This window comes from Lepus europaeus, chromosome 22, assembly GCF_033115175.1.
Source record: "Lepus europaeus isolate LE1 chromosome 22, mLepTim1.pri, whole genome shotgun sequence".
NCBI classification, from domain to species: Eukaryota; Metazoa; Chordata; class Mammalia; order Lagomorpha; family Leporidae; genus Lepus; species Lepus europaeus.
This window is the reverse complement of record NC_084848.1, coordinates 37,989,156-38,006,586: the sequence shown is the minus strand read 5'-3', so window position 1 is coordinate 38,006,586 and position 17,431 is coordinate 37,989,156. Positions and strand designations below refer to the sequence as shown.

General features: G+C 50.2%; 1 protein-coding gene across 1 annotated transcript in view; it reads right to left on the bottom strand.

Annotated features, from left to right (window-relative positions):
- Window positions 1–15,513, bottom strand: part of PRKCH (protein kinase C eta) — a 274,168-nt gene extending 258,655 nt beyond the window's left edge. The window contains exon 1 of the mRNA XM_062181544.1: window positions 14,815–15,513. Within this exon, the coding sequence (XP_062037528.1) occupies window positions 14,815–15,177 (363 nt within the window). The 5' untranslated portion in view covers window positions 15,178–15,513. The remainder of the gene's footprint in view (window positions 1–14,814) is intronic.
- Window positions 15,514–17,431: the final 1,918 nt, after the last annotated feature.

Sequence of the window (17,431 nt, the reverse complement as noted above, 5' to 3'; positions counted from 1 at the left end):
CCTCACTCGTTGGCTCGCTTATTATCTACTTCTCCACATGAGGGCGGCTCTGCAGGGGACAGTGTTCTGGGTCGGGGTTCTCTGCCCTGTCCGTGGCACCTGGAAGAGTGCTGGGTGCACAGTGGTGCTCTGTGAACACCTAAGAATGACTGGGGGTTCAGAGGCGCAGGGCCTGTGGTCCAGGGAGCTGGATTCTAGCTTTACTTCTAACTAGCAAGGTGGGCGGAATTTCTGCATGTTCTCCACTCAACAGATCAGGGTGTGGGCAGAAGCCAGGGAAGTGAGTGGAGGTCCAGAAAAGTCCATAGAGCTCGCTGGGTCATCAGACACCAAGGCTCCAGAGTAAGAAGAGCAAACACACCTGACCAATTTCTTATCGTTTTGTCTTGGACCAACGTAACACTGTACCAGAATGCTCACTGCGGCTCAAAAACGAGAGCAAGGACCAGAGCTGTGACAAAGCAGTTAAAGCCACCACCTGCAGTGCTGGCGTCTCATATGAGCCCTGGATCGAGTCCTGGCTGCTCCACTTCTGATCCTCTCTGCTATGGCCTGGGAAAGCAGTAGAAGATGGCCCAAGCGCTTGGGACCCTGCACCCGAGTGGGAGACCCAGAAGAAGCTCCTGGCTCCTGGCTTCAGATCGGCCCTGCTCCAGCTATTGCAGTCATTTGGGGAGTGAATCAGCAGATGGAAGACCTGTGTCTCTCTCTCTCTCTCTCTCTCTCTCTCTCTCTCTCTCTCTTTCTTTCTCTCTCTCTGCTTTTACCTCTCTATAACGCTGCCTTTAAATAAATAAATAAATCTTTAAAAAAAAAGGGGGGGGGGGAAATGTTATAAAAAAAAAGTTTACAAAATAAATTATCTTCTTTAATAAGTATTTTGTGAAAGGCAGAGACACAGAGAGAGACAGAGATATTCTTATCCAGTGGTTCACTCCCCAAATGCCCATAACAGCCAAGAGCGGGCCAGGCTAAAACAGGGAGCCAGGAACTCAATCTGGGTCTCCCACATGGGTGGCAGGGACCCAGGTCCTTGAGCCATCACAGCGACACGCTGTGCATTAGCAGGAAGCGGGAATGCTAAGTGGAGCCAGGATTCTAACCCAGGCACTCCAATATGGAATGCAGAAGACCAAGCAGTCTTAACCACTAGTCTAAATGCCCACCTTGCTATCATTTTTTATAGGGAAAAGTTACAAAAGACACCAAGCCGAGGCCATTCAAACTGCCCTAGTTTTGCTTTTTTTTTTTTTAATTTTTCATCTGCTGTAGACCTCAAAGACACCCCTTCAAAAATAGAGGCTTTGAAAATACCTCTGTAAGCACAGCCATGTAGGTCCAAAAGTGGGTTACCACCCAGAACACGTTACCAGCAGCCAGAAATGAGAATTTCGCTTTTTTCAAGCTCCTCTTTTCCTCAAAATGCACAGTTCCTCTTTTTGACTAGTCAACTGTCTTCCACGAATGAGTGAAGTAAACACATCCCCAAGTCCAGGGGAAATATCAGAACCATGCCATGCTGTGCTGTAGCGGGTAAAGCCGCCGCCTGCAGTGCCGGCATCCCATATGGGCACAGGTTCAAGTCCCGGCTGCTCCACTTCTGATCCAGCTCTCTGCTATGGCCTGGGAAAGCAGTAGAAGATGGCTCGAGTCCTTGGGTCCCTGCACCCATGTGGGAGTCCGGGAGGAAGCTCCTGGCTCCTGGCTCTTGGCTCCTGGCTCCTGGCTTCAGATCGGTGCAGCTCAGGCTGTTGCGTCCATCTGGGGAGTGAACCAGCAGATGGAAAACCTCTCTCTGTGCCTCTGCCTCTCTGTAACTGCCTTTCAAATAAAATGTTTGTAAATAATAAATAAGCCTCTAAAAAAAAAGTGAAATTAACTTCAAGATGCAATAACTTTGAACAGCCCTTGTCTTGAATGTTGAAGAACAGTTTTTGTGTGTGTGTGCAAATTGTTGAACTCTTTACTTAATACAGAGTTAGTCTTTTGTGTATAAAGTTAATCAAAAATGGATCTCAGTGGAGAAAGGGACTGGGAATGGGAGAGGGAGGAGGAGGAGAAGGGGTGGGAGTGTGGGTAGGAGGGTGGGTATGGTGGGAAGAATCACTATATTCCTGAAGTTGTACTTATGAAATGCATGAAGTTTGTACTCCTTAAATAAAAGATTTCTTTGGGAAAAAAAGAAGAAGAAGAAGAAGAACCACGCCGCTGGAGCTAGGAGCCGACAGAAGCCTAACTTGCGGCACGTGCTAACTGGAATTTCTTTCTGTGAGGCCCTGTACCACCGCCAGCTTCAAGGGACCACTAATCAGATGACACTGTGCCCAGAGCATCCTCCAGATGCCCATACAAGCCATCTTCCAGCCTTCCGTGGGAAGTGGCACAAAAAAAAAAAACAAAACCATGCATAGATTTCCAACATTTTTCACCAAAATCCAACATCATGTGATTGCGTTTCTTCCGTGAACATTCGGAGCTCCCCAGCTTCCATCATCCTGAACGAGGTCCAGGGCGCAGGAGCCTCGCCTTCCTGGGGCTCCGCTCTCAACTCCTGCACACCATAATGGAACAACAGTGCTGTGAGCCTACATCAGAGCATCCAAGAGGCCCACGGCCGGCGAGTAGATCAATGCTGGCTGCTCAGTCATACCATGGGTATGACTGTGGGAGCTCATTTCAGAGCCCAGAACAGTGGCAAGGAAACACTTCTCCATGGAAGAGAATTCCCTTCGTACGGGGGAGCCCCCAGGAGAACCGCCACCCACCGATGCTGGAGAGGACCGCGGCGCCCAGCCCTCTCACACAACAGCCGAGCAAACCAAGCCCCGTGAGAGCAGCGAGGCCGCCACATCACGGCCCCGCGTGGCGAGGGGCGCAGAGATGGCACCGAGAGGTGGGACCCCGCGACTGACCAGCGAGGCAGCTCTGCGGGTTTGGTTTAAGTGCCTGGAGAACGGGGGTGGGGCCAGGTCTGAAACTGGGTACACAGGGCTGAGCACCGAGCACACCCACGCTGGCCCTAAATGACATTTTTGATTCACACCATTACGAGGGGCTCACGTCGACTACGGTTCTATTCTCCGACAAACTTCTCGATTTTTTTTTTTTTTTTTTTTACCACAAGCACAAACTAAACATCATCAGGTAACCTTTCAAAAAGGTTTTCTTTCCCCGCGAGGTCAAAGGTGTGCAAGGGTAAAACTTAAAAAAAAAAAAAAAAAAAAAAAGAAAACGGAGGAACTTTCTAGAAGGCAGCACATAATAAAAGCACTGCTGGTGACTCCCCCACTAAGTGGTCTTCTACAACAAAAGTGCTGTGTGCTTTGACAACCCCTGCTCTGACTGACTGGGGTGACAGAAACACTCAAACGCCACCCCATCTCGATAAAGCTCTCTGAGCCAACCAAGATTCTCAACAGAAATTTCCTGTCTCATAAAAGGCTTCAGCACAGCACTTAGACATGACCGTAGCCAATACCCCTGGGCCTGATCCTCCATCTAATTAAAACGTCTGTCCTGCCAGTGATGGACGGCGTGTGTCATCACCAAGGGTGGGTGTGCAGAGTGGGGACAACAGACAGCTGACTACACAGCTTTAATCACCACGCTGGTGAGGACGGCTTCTAGCAAACCCGGAAACGCTGGGATGCTCATCCTCTCTCTGACCTGAAGTACCAGGGGTGTACTTACAGCCACCCCTCAGACAAGGGTCCCCAAGTGTAAACGAAGAAATACAACCGCATAACCAGAGAGCACCGCCAGCCCACTGCATCTCCTTAGACCGACACTAAGCCAGGCACTGTCAACGCTGGACAAGTCACCCAGGCCTGAGCTGTCCTCAATAGGCCTCAGCAATTGAGATTTTAGACCGACTCAATTCTTAGGAGCTACTAACTCAACCAACTACAACTAACTACTAACTAACCAACTAACTGCTAACACAACTCATATGGCTGCTTAGAACCAAACCAGTTACTCCAAAGGGAAGAAATGGTGTCACTGCCTAACCGTGGAGGCAGAGGCTGAGCCACGTTCCAGTGTAAGTCCCTCACGATATAAAACCAGGGCACAGGGAGCCCCAGATGAGCCGAGACGTTGTCACTGTGACAGGTGACAAAGCTACACCATGAACCTCACGCTTCGGACTTCTACACAGCCCAGTACTGACATGTACACTGAAATACAAAGACAGTTTTTTTTGTTTTGTTTTGTTTTTGTTTTTTTGTTTTTTTTACAGGCAGAGTTAGACACAGAGAGAGAGACAGAGAGAAAGGTCTTCCTTTTCTGTTGGTTCATTCCACAAATGGCCGCCAAGGCCGGCGCGCTGCGCTGATCCAAAGCCAGGAGCCAGGTGCTTCTCCTGGTCTCCCATGGAGTGCAGGGCCCAAGAACTTGGGCCATCCTCCACTGCACTCCCGGGCCACAGCAGAGAGCTGGCCTGGAAGAGGGGCAGCCAGGACAGAATACGGCGCCCCGACCAGGACTAGAACCCGGGGTGCCGGTGCCGCAGGCGGAGGATTAGCCAAGTGAGCCGTGGTGCCAGCCAAGACAGTTCTTTCAATGGGATTGTCCATATAATACGATTTTCAGTAAAATTAACTCCCCATCAATTTACTAGTAAGACTGTTTTCTTTGAAATGCTAGGACACAAATATATATGTAAACACATATCTAAATAAAAAAAATGAATGTGTTCACAAAATGCATAGCTTAAATAAGCCTAAGGAAGTGTACCCAGATTTTCTGCCGACATGAAATGTGTGTGTGCGTGTGCATGTGTGTGTGTGTGTCACACTTCCTCTGAGGTTGGACAACAGGAACACTTGAGCTGGAGCTTTGATTCTCGCATTCTGAAAACAAAGACTTGCATCACTGTGGCGTCACCAACTCAAAACCACCTCGGGACTAATCAGGCAGTGAGTCAAAAGGATTGGTCCCTTTATGGGGAGTGCTGGGATCTGCTGCAAACTGGACTGTCAGCACTCAAGGCCTCTAATTTCCATGTTCAAAAACACTGGTGCCAAATGGGTGCAGCTGGACACTGTCCAGGGCCCATCAGGCTCTGAACAAGACCATCCTCCGGCCTCCACATCCATGGTAATCTTATAATCCATACAAAATGTAAGATATTCCATGGTTCAAATCTGGTATTACTGCTTTCCCCCTTGGGGAGCCAAAGGAGCTTGAAACTTAGTTCCCTCCCAACCTTTCCAAAGATGGAACTGTGTCTGTGAGTCGGAAACATCTACCCTGCAAAGAGGCAGCTGAGAAATCTCTGGGCAAACATCTCCAGGTCGCAGGCCACTTTCCTTCCTTTGCGGAGAGTTTTCCTGGCCATGGAACCAGCACAGGCTGAGGCCACCTACACTGGGGCCTGCAAAACGCGCTCTCTGTCTTCCCTCCAGGTCCCAGTCTGCCCGCACCAGGTGCTTAGCAACATCTGAGTCCTCCCCGGGGTTCTGTGATTTCCCAGTCGTCTGTCTGTTGTTCCATCCTCAACCTCTCTGCCCTTCAGAAGTAAAGGATCTAAGAAGGAAGGGACCGTGTGTGTGAGGTCCATGCCTGGCCCCTCAACAGGGACCAATGTTACACGCTTCCACGTGTGCCCACTCCTTCAGAACAGAGGGCCAGGGCCCTGGGGACTCGGGGCCACATCCAGACAGGGCATGGCAGGGAGAGTGACCCAAGCAGGAGTCTCAAACACAGGTAGGATCCAGCAATGTGACTTTGGAATGGAAGGAAGCGCGCTGGAAGCCAAGCACACAGTGTGGATGGGGAGAGGTGGGAGAGAAGGCTCCGGAGGAAACCTGGGCCAGAGCATGGAGAGCATTCTAGAACATTCCAAGACTATGGGTTGTATTAAGAGCAACAGATCCCACAGAGAAGGTTTTAAGTAAAGGAACGGCCACCAGTTTGGCAAAATTAGGAAAAGACGATTTGGGATACAGTAACGACAAGCGTGGAAAACAGTCAAGGACCGAGTTTCCACGCAATATTCGTTTTCATCAGATTCTAATAAAACAGAGCCACGCAGTCCATACTAAAGGGGGACGTGATTCAGTCAACTGCTTTACAAAAGAGAAAAAACATCTTAGAAAATTGAAGGCACCTTGTTAAAATGCACTGCACTTTTACCATCATCACTAATTGCCGCTCCAAACACTCGCTGGACACAAAACTGCACCAAGAGTTGCGTAAGACAATGATTCATGCCCCAGCCACCGACCGAGCGCAACAGCTCTCCAAGGCTGAGGATGTGATCCTTAAATGTGCATTTCATGCTTCCGGCCTGGAGTGAACACGTGGGACCAAGAACTATGAGTGTAAGAAATTACCCTACATCACAGGTTTCAAGACCATAGACTTCTGGGGCTGGTGCCATGGCACAGCAGGTAAAGTGGCCACCTGCAGTGCCAGCATCCCCTGTGGGCACCAGTTCAAGTCCCGGCTGCTCCACTTCCAATCCAGTTCTCTGCTAATGTGTCTGGGAAAGCAACAGAAGATGGCCCAGGTATGTGGGCCCTTGCACCCACGTGGGAGATTTGGACAAAGCTCCTGGCTTTGGCCTGGCCTAGCCCTGGCCGCTGTGGCCATTTGGGAAATGAACCAAGCAGATGGAAGAGCTCCCTCTCTCTCTCTCTCTCTCTCTCTCTTTCTCTGCCTCTCTGTAACTCTGCCTTCCAAATGCATAAAAAATAAATCTTTTAAAAAAATCATAGACTTAAAATGAGGCAAAAATCAAGGAATTTTCCCATACACAGGGAATTTTCAATCCATTGTCATATTCAAAGGGCATAAAAACCTGGCCCTTGAAGCACACCCCAGTATCTCACTGATTAATTTCAAAAAGCGATGTTGTATTCATGGTCACTTCCCAAATTATTTCCTTTAGAAAGATGAATAAAATATGTAAAGAAAGGTGTTCCCAAAGCACTTACACCTTACTTGCCCCCAAATCACAAAAATTTTCTTTTTTCAGCAAATATTTAGTGCCTACTGTGTATCTGTGTATCAGGATGTTGGTACAGAACAGAGAATCACAGAGGTGGGTCGGAGCTGTCGAATCACTCACATTCTATGGAGGAGGAAGGCATAGCAAGCAAATCAATTAACAAAGTAATGTCAGAAAGATGACAAGAGAACACCACCGACCAGGAAAATGCTCTCCTGAGTGAGCCAAACTCTGGTGCAGGGTGAGAGGCAGCCAGCCCCCACCACAGCAAAATTCTCACAATAAAACCGAAGGTGCGACAGAGCCAACGAGATCCCCAAATGTGTGTTCCCCCCAAAACACCGTGGGCTTATCAATAGTGTTAGACAAGCCTTATCATTGGCTCGGGGGGTTAAAAATCCACACTGAGGCCGGCACCGTGGCTCACTTGGCTAATCCTCCGCCTGCGGCACCGGCACCCCGGGTTCTAGTCCCGGTCGGGGCACCGGATTCTGTCCCGGTTGCCCCTCTTCCAGTCCAGCTCTCTGCTGTGGCCCGGGAAGGCAGTGGAGGATGGCCCAAGTGCTTGGGTCCTGCACCCGCATGGGAGACCGGGAGGAAGCTCCTGGCTTCGGATCGGCGCAGCGCCGGCCGTAGCGGCCACTTGGGGGGTGAACCAATGGAAGGAAGACCTTTCTCTCTGTCTCTCTCTCACTGTCTATAACTCTCTTTGTCTCTCTCTCACTGTCTAACTCTGTCTGGTAAAAAAAAAAAAAAAAAATCCATGGTGAGACTAACCGCACTACAAAGTAGGAAGAGAATGAGACACTAGAGCTCAGGACTCTGGAAGGATTTCGGTGCTGCACATCCATGCACCTGCCTCCAGGAACCAAGAGAAAAGGCATTCAGCAAATGCCCGGTGGGCGGGTCCCAGGTGGTCTCACCTGAGAGGACCAGGAAGCAGGTGCCTCTCGGAGGCTGCAGGGAGAGCAGCCCCCGGGCTGCAGGGAACAGGACGTCTCTGGGAGGCTCCAGGAAAACGGGCTGGGATCCGGCCAAGCCGGGCCTTCCTTCCTGAGGGGGGTGCCAAGGTCTTTCCATGACGCAGCCTCCAGCTCCGGCGGCCTCCCCCGGGTCCCCAAAGCTCCACATCAAGTCCAAGAGCCCAGCTTTCCCTGGCTGGGAAAGCCAGCAAATCAATGGCAAGTCCATGGGAGAAGGCAAGAGGTTTGAGCTTAGGCAAACCTTCGGTGTTCACAAGTCCAGGCAATGATGCAAACTCAAGTTTTAGAAGAAGCAGAAAAAAAAAAAAATAACATTCACGGTGGTAATTTCGAAAATGAGACTGTGTCCAAAAATCAGAAACTAATTTCATAAATGCGTTTCTTGGTGATTTGTTTTTCACACTCCTACTCTGATACACAGCCTCTGCACCACAGAGGGAATGTGATTTTCCAGAGTCAGAATGGGCTCCAATTTAATTCTCCCATGTACCGGCATCCATCTTTACATCTTCAGTAAAACAGCCCCACTGTTTTTTCTAGAGCTTTAATCAGGTACAACTGCCACACACATACCTACAGTGCATGTGGAAAGCTTGGGCATATTTGCATAACTGTGAAACAATCATCAGGACGATCGAAATAATAAGTACCTTCACCTCTCCCTTGTGTCACCCACCCACCCCTCATTCCTTTGCAATCCGTCACTTCCCATTCCCAGGCAACCACTGAGCTGTTCTCTAAGTTCTCATTTTCTGTAATTGTGCACAGGACATCCCTCCACGTGGCTGCCTGTGTCATTCACTCATCCCCTTGCATTGAGTACTAACCCACTGTATGGATATACCACAACTTGTTTTAGCGTTCATCTGTTGATTGACACTTGAGTGTCAATTTCCAGTCTGGGGCTATTACAAAGGAAGCTGCTGGGAACTCTCATGGACAAGCTTTGAAGCGGATGGTTCCATCCCTCCTGGCAAATAGTTAAGTGCAGATAGGTCATATGGCAGGTGCATGTTCATTTGAAGAAACCACCACCGTCTTTTCCAACGTGATTATACCATTCTACGTTCCTAACAGTACTGAATGACAGTTCCAGGGGCTCCACTTCATCACCAACACTTAGGGCACTGAGTCTGACCAACCACAGCCTTACTAGTAAAAGCACACCAATGTCTCATTATGGTTTGAGTTTGCGTTATAACTTAACAACTAGTGATCCTGAGTGTCTTTTAATGTGCCATGTGCAAGATGCCTATTCAAATATCTGTTCCATGTTTAAATCGGGTCTTTTCATTGTTGAGTTGTGACGACTCTTTTATATACTCATGTCACAAATCTTTTGTCTGATTTATAGGTTGTGAGTATTTTATGGCAGTCTGTGACCTGTGTTTTCATTTTCTTAGACATCCTTTGGGAAGCAGTAGTTTTTAATTTTAATGAAGTCTAATTTATCTATTTTTTTAAAAATACTTAAGGCTTTTTGGGTTCTAGCTAAAATATATTATGCCAAGCCCATGGCCACTAAGATTTTCTTCCATGTTTTCCTACAGAAGTTCTACAGTTAAACTTTTACATTTAAGTCTAGAATCCATCTGAAATTCATTTTGATACTTGTTGGGAGGTAAGGGTCAGGCTCTGACTGCTGCAGATGACGATCCAGTTGTTCAAGTCCTGCTTGTTGAAAAGATCGACATTTCCCCTATTGAACTGCCTTCTTGGCATCTTTATCCAAAACCAATTGATCCTATGCATGCGGATCTACTTCCAGACTCTCTTCATTCCAGTACCACATTATCTTGATTATGGTAGTCCTACAGTGAACTTCGAACTTAGATAATGTAAGTTCCCTTAGCCTTTTTTCAAAATTATCCTTGGACCAATCTAAGTGGTTCACATTTCCATATGAATTTTAGAATCAGTCTGCCAATTTCTATAACAATGCTTGATATTCTTATTGGGATTGCATTAAATCTACTGAGTACTTTGAGAAGAACGGAGGTCTTAACAATACTGAACCTTCCCATCCATGAACACAGTGTATCTCTCCATTTTTCTAGATCTTTAATACTTCTGCAATGCTTTACCACTTCCACTGAAAAACTTTTGCACAATCGTTATCAAATTTATCCAATTCCATACTTTTGATGTTCTTATAAATAGTAATTTTTTATTTTAGTTTTCAATCCACCCAGACCTTCAATTGTGGTAGTATATGGACATACAATTGATTTTGGATGCTGCAGACTAGCTAAACTCAATTGCTGGTTCTGGAAGCCCTATTAGACATGCCAAGAAGCCTTAGAATTTTCTACAATCACTTGTCTACAAGTAAGATAATTTTACTTCTTTCTTTGTAATCTGTATTTTATTTTTTGAAATTATTTTTTCACAATAATCAAAACCTCCAGCACAATGCTGAATAAAAATGGGAAGCACAGTCTTGCCTTATTCCTGACAATGGGGGGAATGAAGTCATCCTTTCACTGCTAACACAATACCTGTAATTTTTCATAGAAGTCCTTTATCAGGTTGATGAAGTTAACTTTTTTTTTTATTAATATTTATTATTTGAAAGGCAGAGTTAGAGAGAGAGAGAGAGAGAGAGAGAGAGAGAGAGGTCTTCCATCCACCGGTTCACTCCATAAGTGGCCGCCAACAGCCAGGACTGGGCCAAGCCAAAGCCAGAAGCCAGGAGCTTCTTCCAGCTCTGCAGAGCTGGACCAATCTGAAGCCAGGAGCCAGGAGCTTCTTCCTGGTCTCCCATGCGGGTGCAGGGGCCCAAACACTTGGGCCATCTTCTACTGCTTTCCCAGGCCATTAGCAGGGAGCTGGATGTTAAGTGATGCGGTTGGGACTCCAACCAGCGCCCATTTGGGATGTCGGCGCTGCAAGCAGAGGTTTAACCTGCTGAGCCACAGTGCCAGCCCCCACAATCTACTTTTCGTACTCCTTCAGTGTCCATAGGATCTGCAGTGGTATCACCTCCCTTGAAAATTTGTGCCTTCTGTCTCCCTCTCCCTCTCTCTATCGTTCTGGCTTGAGACTTTCCATTTTACTGGTTTGTTGGTTTGTTTGTTTTTAAAGCCATCTTTTTGTTTCACTGATTCTTCTATTTTCTACATTCACTGACTTCTACAAGCTTTATAATTCCCTTCATTCTACTTCCTTTTAGCTCAATTTGCTCTTATCTAGTTAAAAGGAAACCTTAGGTCTTTGTCTTTTTTTTTTTTTTTTAAGATTTATTTATTTTATTTGAAAGTCAGAGGGGGGCCTTCCATCCGCTGCTTCACTCCCCAGTTTGGCCACAATGGCTGGAGCTACACCGAGTCAAAGCCAGGAGCCAGGAGCTTCTTCCAGGTCTCCCACAGGGTACAGAGGCCCAAGGACTTGGGCCATCTTCTACTGCTATCCCAGGCCATAGCAGAGAGCTGGATCAGAAGTGGAACAGCTGGATCGAACTGGCGCCCATATGGGATGCCGACAACTACAGGCAGTGGCTTTACCCACTGCGCTACAGCACCGGCCCCAGGTCTTTGTCTTGAGTTTTTCTTTTCCAACTTGGGGGTTTAAGGCAATGAATTTCCGTTTAAGAACTACTTTAGCCACAGCCCTTCACCTCCTTAAATTGAATGTAGATTGAATAAAACAATACATATATGGTCAGTAAATAGATATTTGTCCATGGTTTGTCAGGCACTGGGCTTGGTGCTAAGAATATATTGCCTAAAGTAGAGCTAAGCCCTTCTTCCATCAAACTCATCAAACAAAATTTATACAAAAGTCAAAGCTAATGACTTTTGTATCTTCTTGATACTGAGAAAATACAATAAACCAAAGTATACAGGTGTCTTTGAAAAGTTATTGGGAATATGTTTTATGAAAAAAATGCATAGATTTCAAATAATTTTGCACCAAAATAATCTTTTCATTCAATTTCCCATGTGCCTTTTTTTTTTTTTCTGTATTCTAATAAAGAAGCATCTTCTGTTTTAAGGTTAATCTACACTAGATCCTCTTCTGGTTTGGCAAAAAATGAAGTCATCAGGTTTTCTAAAGCCAGCAATCTGTAGCTCTACTTGCAACACACATAAATCTAAAGTGAAGAAATTCAATTACTTTACTTGGAACTGTCACAATAAACCAAACATTTCAACTTAATACACCAAAAGATAAAACAGCATTTTTAGAGTCTGAACTTCAAAAGCACCTTCAGATCTAACTGTAAAGGATAATTTTAAAAATAAGCATTCCATCTATTTCCAAGTATTTTCTTAGGATCCTTAATGAAAAGAAAGAAACAGCACTCTGCCCATTCTGAATGCCCCACCTTCTTAGTTTTAAAACATCCAGGGCCTTAAAAAAATAAAAAATAAAAAACCTGCATTCTCATGGACTACAAATGTATGAAAAATTATTGGTATCGAGATCACCGACATGCTGACCCAAGGTGCAGGCGTTTGGCCCAGCAGTTGGGACATTTGCATCTCACATCAAAGTGTCTGGGTTCAAGTCCCAGTTCCTCTACTGATTCCAGCTTCCTGTTAATGTGCACGCTGAGAGGCAGCAGGGGATGGCTCAGGTAGTTGGGTCCCTGCCACCAGGATTGAGCCCCCAGTTCCTGGCTTTGGCCTGGCCATCCTCAGCTGTTGTATGCATTTGTGGGAGTGAACCAGCAAATGAGAGCTCGCTTTCTCGCTCTCTGCCTCTCAAATAAATAAAAAGTGTTTTTTTAAATGCTGAGCCTATTTTTACCAGTCATGTTTTCCACAACACCACCCGTGGGTTACAGTAAACATCTAAGAACAATTATTTTGGACAACTGTAACTATCGGAATTTAATTTGCATGTAAGTCTCTGTCCATCCCCTGGAGAAGGAGTCCCGGACACTCCAACTGGTCAGGCGGCTCTTCCTCCATTCTTGCTGCTTCAGGTCTTCATCTCCTGGTTTTCAAGTGGCCACAGGTCTTCAGCCTGCACTGTGCCCTGCCTGGAATCACCCATGGAGCCTAAAGTCACTGGTGTTGGGACCCCACAACCATAGCTTCCAGTCTAGAGTCTGCAAAAATGGGGATTGTACAGAGATTCAAACACAGAATAGGGGCGAAATAGCTCCTTCCAAAAGCCAGGCTCCTCAGGGCTGTTGGCCAATCTGTACACCAAGCTCCAGAACTGGAATCTTCTAGACCTTTGTGCAACCAAACTCTTAATTAGACATTATTTCTATGGTCCCATTGAGACTTGGAGGAGAAAATGGATATCCCTCACTGTGTCCTGGCCATGCCACTGTAGTCCACTTTTGCATTCCTCAAAGTGTTAGGCTACAGTGTAATTAATGTGATGACTGAAGTCACAGTCGTGATGCTGTTTTACTCCTATTTAAATGAAAAAGGGGCCAGCGCTGTGGCTAGCAAGTAAAGCTGCCGCTTGCAACGCCGGCATCCCATACGGGCACCAGTACAAGACCCGGCTGCTCCACTTCCAATCCAGCTCTCTGCTGTGGCCCGGGAAAGCAGTAGAAGATGGCCCAAGTCCTTGGGCCCCTGCACCTGTGTGGGAGAGCTGGAAGAAGCTCCTGGCTCCAGATTAGCCCAGCTCCAGCCAGGTGGCCATCTGGGGAGTGAACCAGCAGATGGAAACCTTTCTCTCTCTCTCTCTCTCTCTCTCTCTCTCTCTCTCTCTGCCTCTCTGTAACTCTTTCAAATAAATAAATAAATCTAAAAAAAAAAAAGAAAGAAATGAAAGAAAAACTCCACAAGCGATCTGTAACTTTAGAGAACATGTGGTGAAATCACATCTAAAAAGTTCAACATCAACGCTGAAATCGATCTGCATCAACCAGCCCTGAGAGTCCACGCTTCTTAACCTCAGACTTCCAGTCCTGACTCCCACTCTGGGTTCAGAACTGACCCCCCTCCAGATCTGAAACCCTGAAAGTCCTCACTGTCCAAACCGCATACTCCCATCTTGCCAATCCCGACCACTCCAAGCGCCGTGGTTACCACCCGCACCCCAGCGCAAGGTGAAACCACGTGCAGTCAGAAGCACTTTGGCACTGCGTGGAGTGCTCTGGAGACGTGAATGTGTTTGCATCAGTAAATTCGCCTCCTGGGAAGTGTGTGAAGCGAAGGGGCACGCGGCGGGAAGTTGATGGAGCAGCGCGGGAACACCCGCAGGCGACTGGGCAAGTGAGCGTGGTTAACAACCCCCCGGGGGTCGCCTCCGCCAAGACCACCTGCTGTAGAGGGCACCCGAAGGGCAGGCACACACATGAGTCTCATTTCCTGCACACACACACACACTCCGAAGGGCAGGCACACACACGAGTCTCATCTCCTGCACACACACACACACCTCCGCGCCCTGCAGCGCTGGCGGGTGATGGACGTGCAAGCCGAAACACGTGCACACGTCTGCGCCGCCGAACCCACACACGTCCATAAACACGATGAATAATACTCGCGAGAATGCAGGGCTTTCTCCCAAGGAGCGCTCGAAGCACTTTACTCCAAGCGGGTCACTTTCACATCACCTCCCCCCCCATGCCTGCCCTTCCTGCCGGGAGCTAGGGGCGCCCACCCACACCCAAGTCAGGGCGGAGAGGCGGACCCGCGCTGCCCCCACCCCCAGTCCCCAGGCCCGGCTTCCCCACGGAGGACCCAGCCCAGGCAGGCTTCCTGGAGACACACCTGCGCCCGCGTCACCAGGGCCGTGGCCACCTGGGCGAGGACCGCCGTCCGCAGGGAATTCCCTCGGCCCGGAGCGCCAAGGAATACCCCGGAGCCGGGCGAGGTGTTTTGGGGTTTTTTTTTTTTTTTTTTTTTTTTGGAAAACCGGGCGACCGGGGCGGGCATCGAAGGGCAGGGGTCGTCGCTCACTCACCCAGCCCTCGAAGGTGTCCGAGGCGCTGGCCGTGTGCAGCAGCTCCTGGAACTGCAGCGTGCAGTTGGCCACGAAGTGGTCGTAGCCCAGGGGCGTCTCGTGGAAGACGGCCAGCTCCAGGTGGCCGCCGTCGGTGACGTTGGCGCAGAACTCCTCGTTGTACGTGGGTTTGTTGGTCTTCTGCTTGGTGCTGGTCTGGCCCACGCGCACCTGGTCCACGCTCACCGTCAGGTAGGGGTCCAGCAGCTGGTAGCCCTTTTTGAAGAGCGAGTGGCGCAGGGACCAGCGGGTGGGCTGCAGCCCCACCGCCTCGCCGATGCGGACCCTCAGATAGCCATTGAACTTCATGGTGCCGGACGACATCGCGGGCGCCGCCGCCCGGGCCCCCGGGGGCACCGCGCTGGCTCGCACGGGAGAGCGGGGAGCCCCGGCTCAGACCAGCCCGCGCGGCGACCTCGGGCGTGGAGGCAGCTGCGGGGGGAGGCAGCGCCCAAGCCCCCCGCGCCCGGCCATTCTGTCGCCTCCCCGGGACCCTCCCCTCCCCTCCTTCCCTGCCTCCCTGGCTGTCGAGGTGGAAAGGAGGGGAGCCCTCAGCGGGCCGGGGGAGCCCGAGCGTCCCCCTCTGGGCGCCGGCGCGGGGCTCGCCCCTTCTCCAGGGCTGAGAGGCTGCTCTCGGCGGAGAGCCGGAGCGACCCGTCCGGTGAGCTCCAACCCGCGAGCGTCTCCTCCCCGCCTCCTCCCGCTTCGGCTCCTGCCCCCGCCTCCGCCGGCTCACGCTCTCCCCCACTCGGCGAGCTTCAAACCAGGAAGAAGCAGCCGCCGCCGCCGCATCCCCGGCGGGAACCTCGCGCCACCAGCCTCAAGTTCACAGCGCCCCGGACCCCGGGGGCGTGGCGCGCGCGGCCCGCCTCGCACCGCCCTGCGCGCGCCCCCGGCTGCGCGCGTCTGGCCGGGCGCTGCGGGCTGGGGGACCGCTCCAGGAGCCGGCTTTGTGCAGCAAACACCTGAGGCTTGGAGCACAGGCCTGGGCAGGGCTGCACGGCTGGGAGGATTCGGAGGAGGAGCTGCGGAGGACCCCTCCCTCCCACCCTAGGCGGTGCGCGGGTGATCCTGTCTGGCCACCCCGAGAGGCCCTGGCCGGAGGCGGCCTGGCGGGCCTGGAGGTTCTTTTTCCTGATCTTTTACAGGGGTAGCTCATCCCGGGGTCAGCTCGGGCCCATCCTGTTTGTGCGCCTTTCCTGCAGAGGGTAATTACACAGTTGTTGTATTTTTTTTTTTTTATGGGGCAGTAGTAACGATGGAAATCTGCCCTCCGCCTTCCTCCGAGAGGTGTGTCTTGTTGCACAAAGAGCAGGAAAGGTTGGTTCTTCTGGGTCCACTCAACCCTGGGTGGCTAGGGCAGAAAATGGTCACATATGACACTGGTGTACCCAGGAATCCCACCCCAAGGCCCCCAGGGAGCGCCTCTGCCCTACAGCAAAACCTGCGGGCTGGGCTCCCACAGCACCAGGGCCACTCCCATTCCCATTGTCTTTCTAGCCCCCTCCTCCTAGGCCCCATTCAGGATTCTCTGGGTAGGGTGGGTGGGTTCTCAGCAGTGAGTGGAGGCCTCACCGGTTATCACTGCACGGGATAAAACAAAACAAATGAGAACAATGGGTAGGGTGGAGGAGGGCCTGGCTCAAAACCTCCAAAGCTTCCTTAGCAGGCAGGCCAGGGGCGGAGGGCAGGGCCTCAGACCGACCGTTTGGCTGCAGGCAGAGCTTGTACCCCATGCTTCCCACGTGCAAGGGCTCCTGTCTGTCCCAGGGCCTGGTGGGGGGAGGGGGGTAAAGGTCAAGTGGACCCTTTGGAGCAACTCTATCACCCTCTCCTGCAAAGAGCTGGCTCCAGCTCTAAGCCCCACAGACGGATTTGCTGCTGCTGAGTTTGGCATCAAAAGAAGACACGCCCCCAAGTGGCAGGCAGGTGTGCAGCTGCCCCAGGTTTGGGATGGGAGAGGCACAGGACACTCCACCGTCCCCCATCAAGCACTCTGGTGGGCAGAGGCCTCAGAGCCTCGGGCAGGACACCCAGACAGACTGCCTGGGGTTGAAGAACCCACGGGGAGGAGGAACAACAACAAACAGAAGAATGGACGGTGTAGTGAAGGAAAAACCTAGGGTGCTGGGGGACGAGGCAGCACGGCTGGGAGGCAGGGAAGAGCCCCCCTGAGGAAGTGAACAGCACAGGGATCTGCCCCTCCGGAGTTCCCCAGAAAAGTGATGGTTTGTCCTGCCTGGGAACAGAGAGGCTCCTGGTGGCCAGAGCTGAGAAAGGCAAGGGGAGGGGCCAGCAACGCCTGCATCCCCTGTGGGTGCAGGTTCACAACCCGGCTGCTCCTCTTCTGATCCGGCTCCCTGCCAATGGCCTGGGAAAGCAGCAGAGGACAGCCTGGCCCAGCCCTGGCCGATGCAGGTATTTGGGGAGTGAACAAGCAGACGGGAGCTCTGTCTCTTTCAGTCTGTCTTCTGCCTGTCCAATGAGTAACTGACTTTAAAATAAGAAAAGAAATAAAATCTCTCTGGAACTGTGCAGGTAATGGCCTGGAAGACAGAAGCGTGGTGTGGGAGACTAG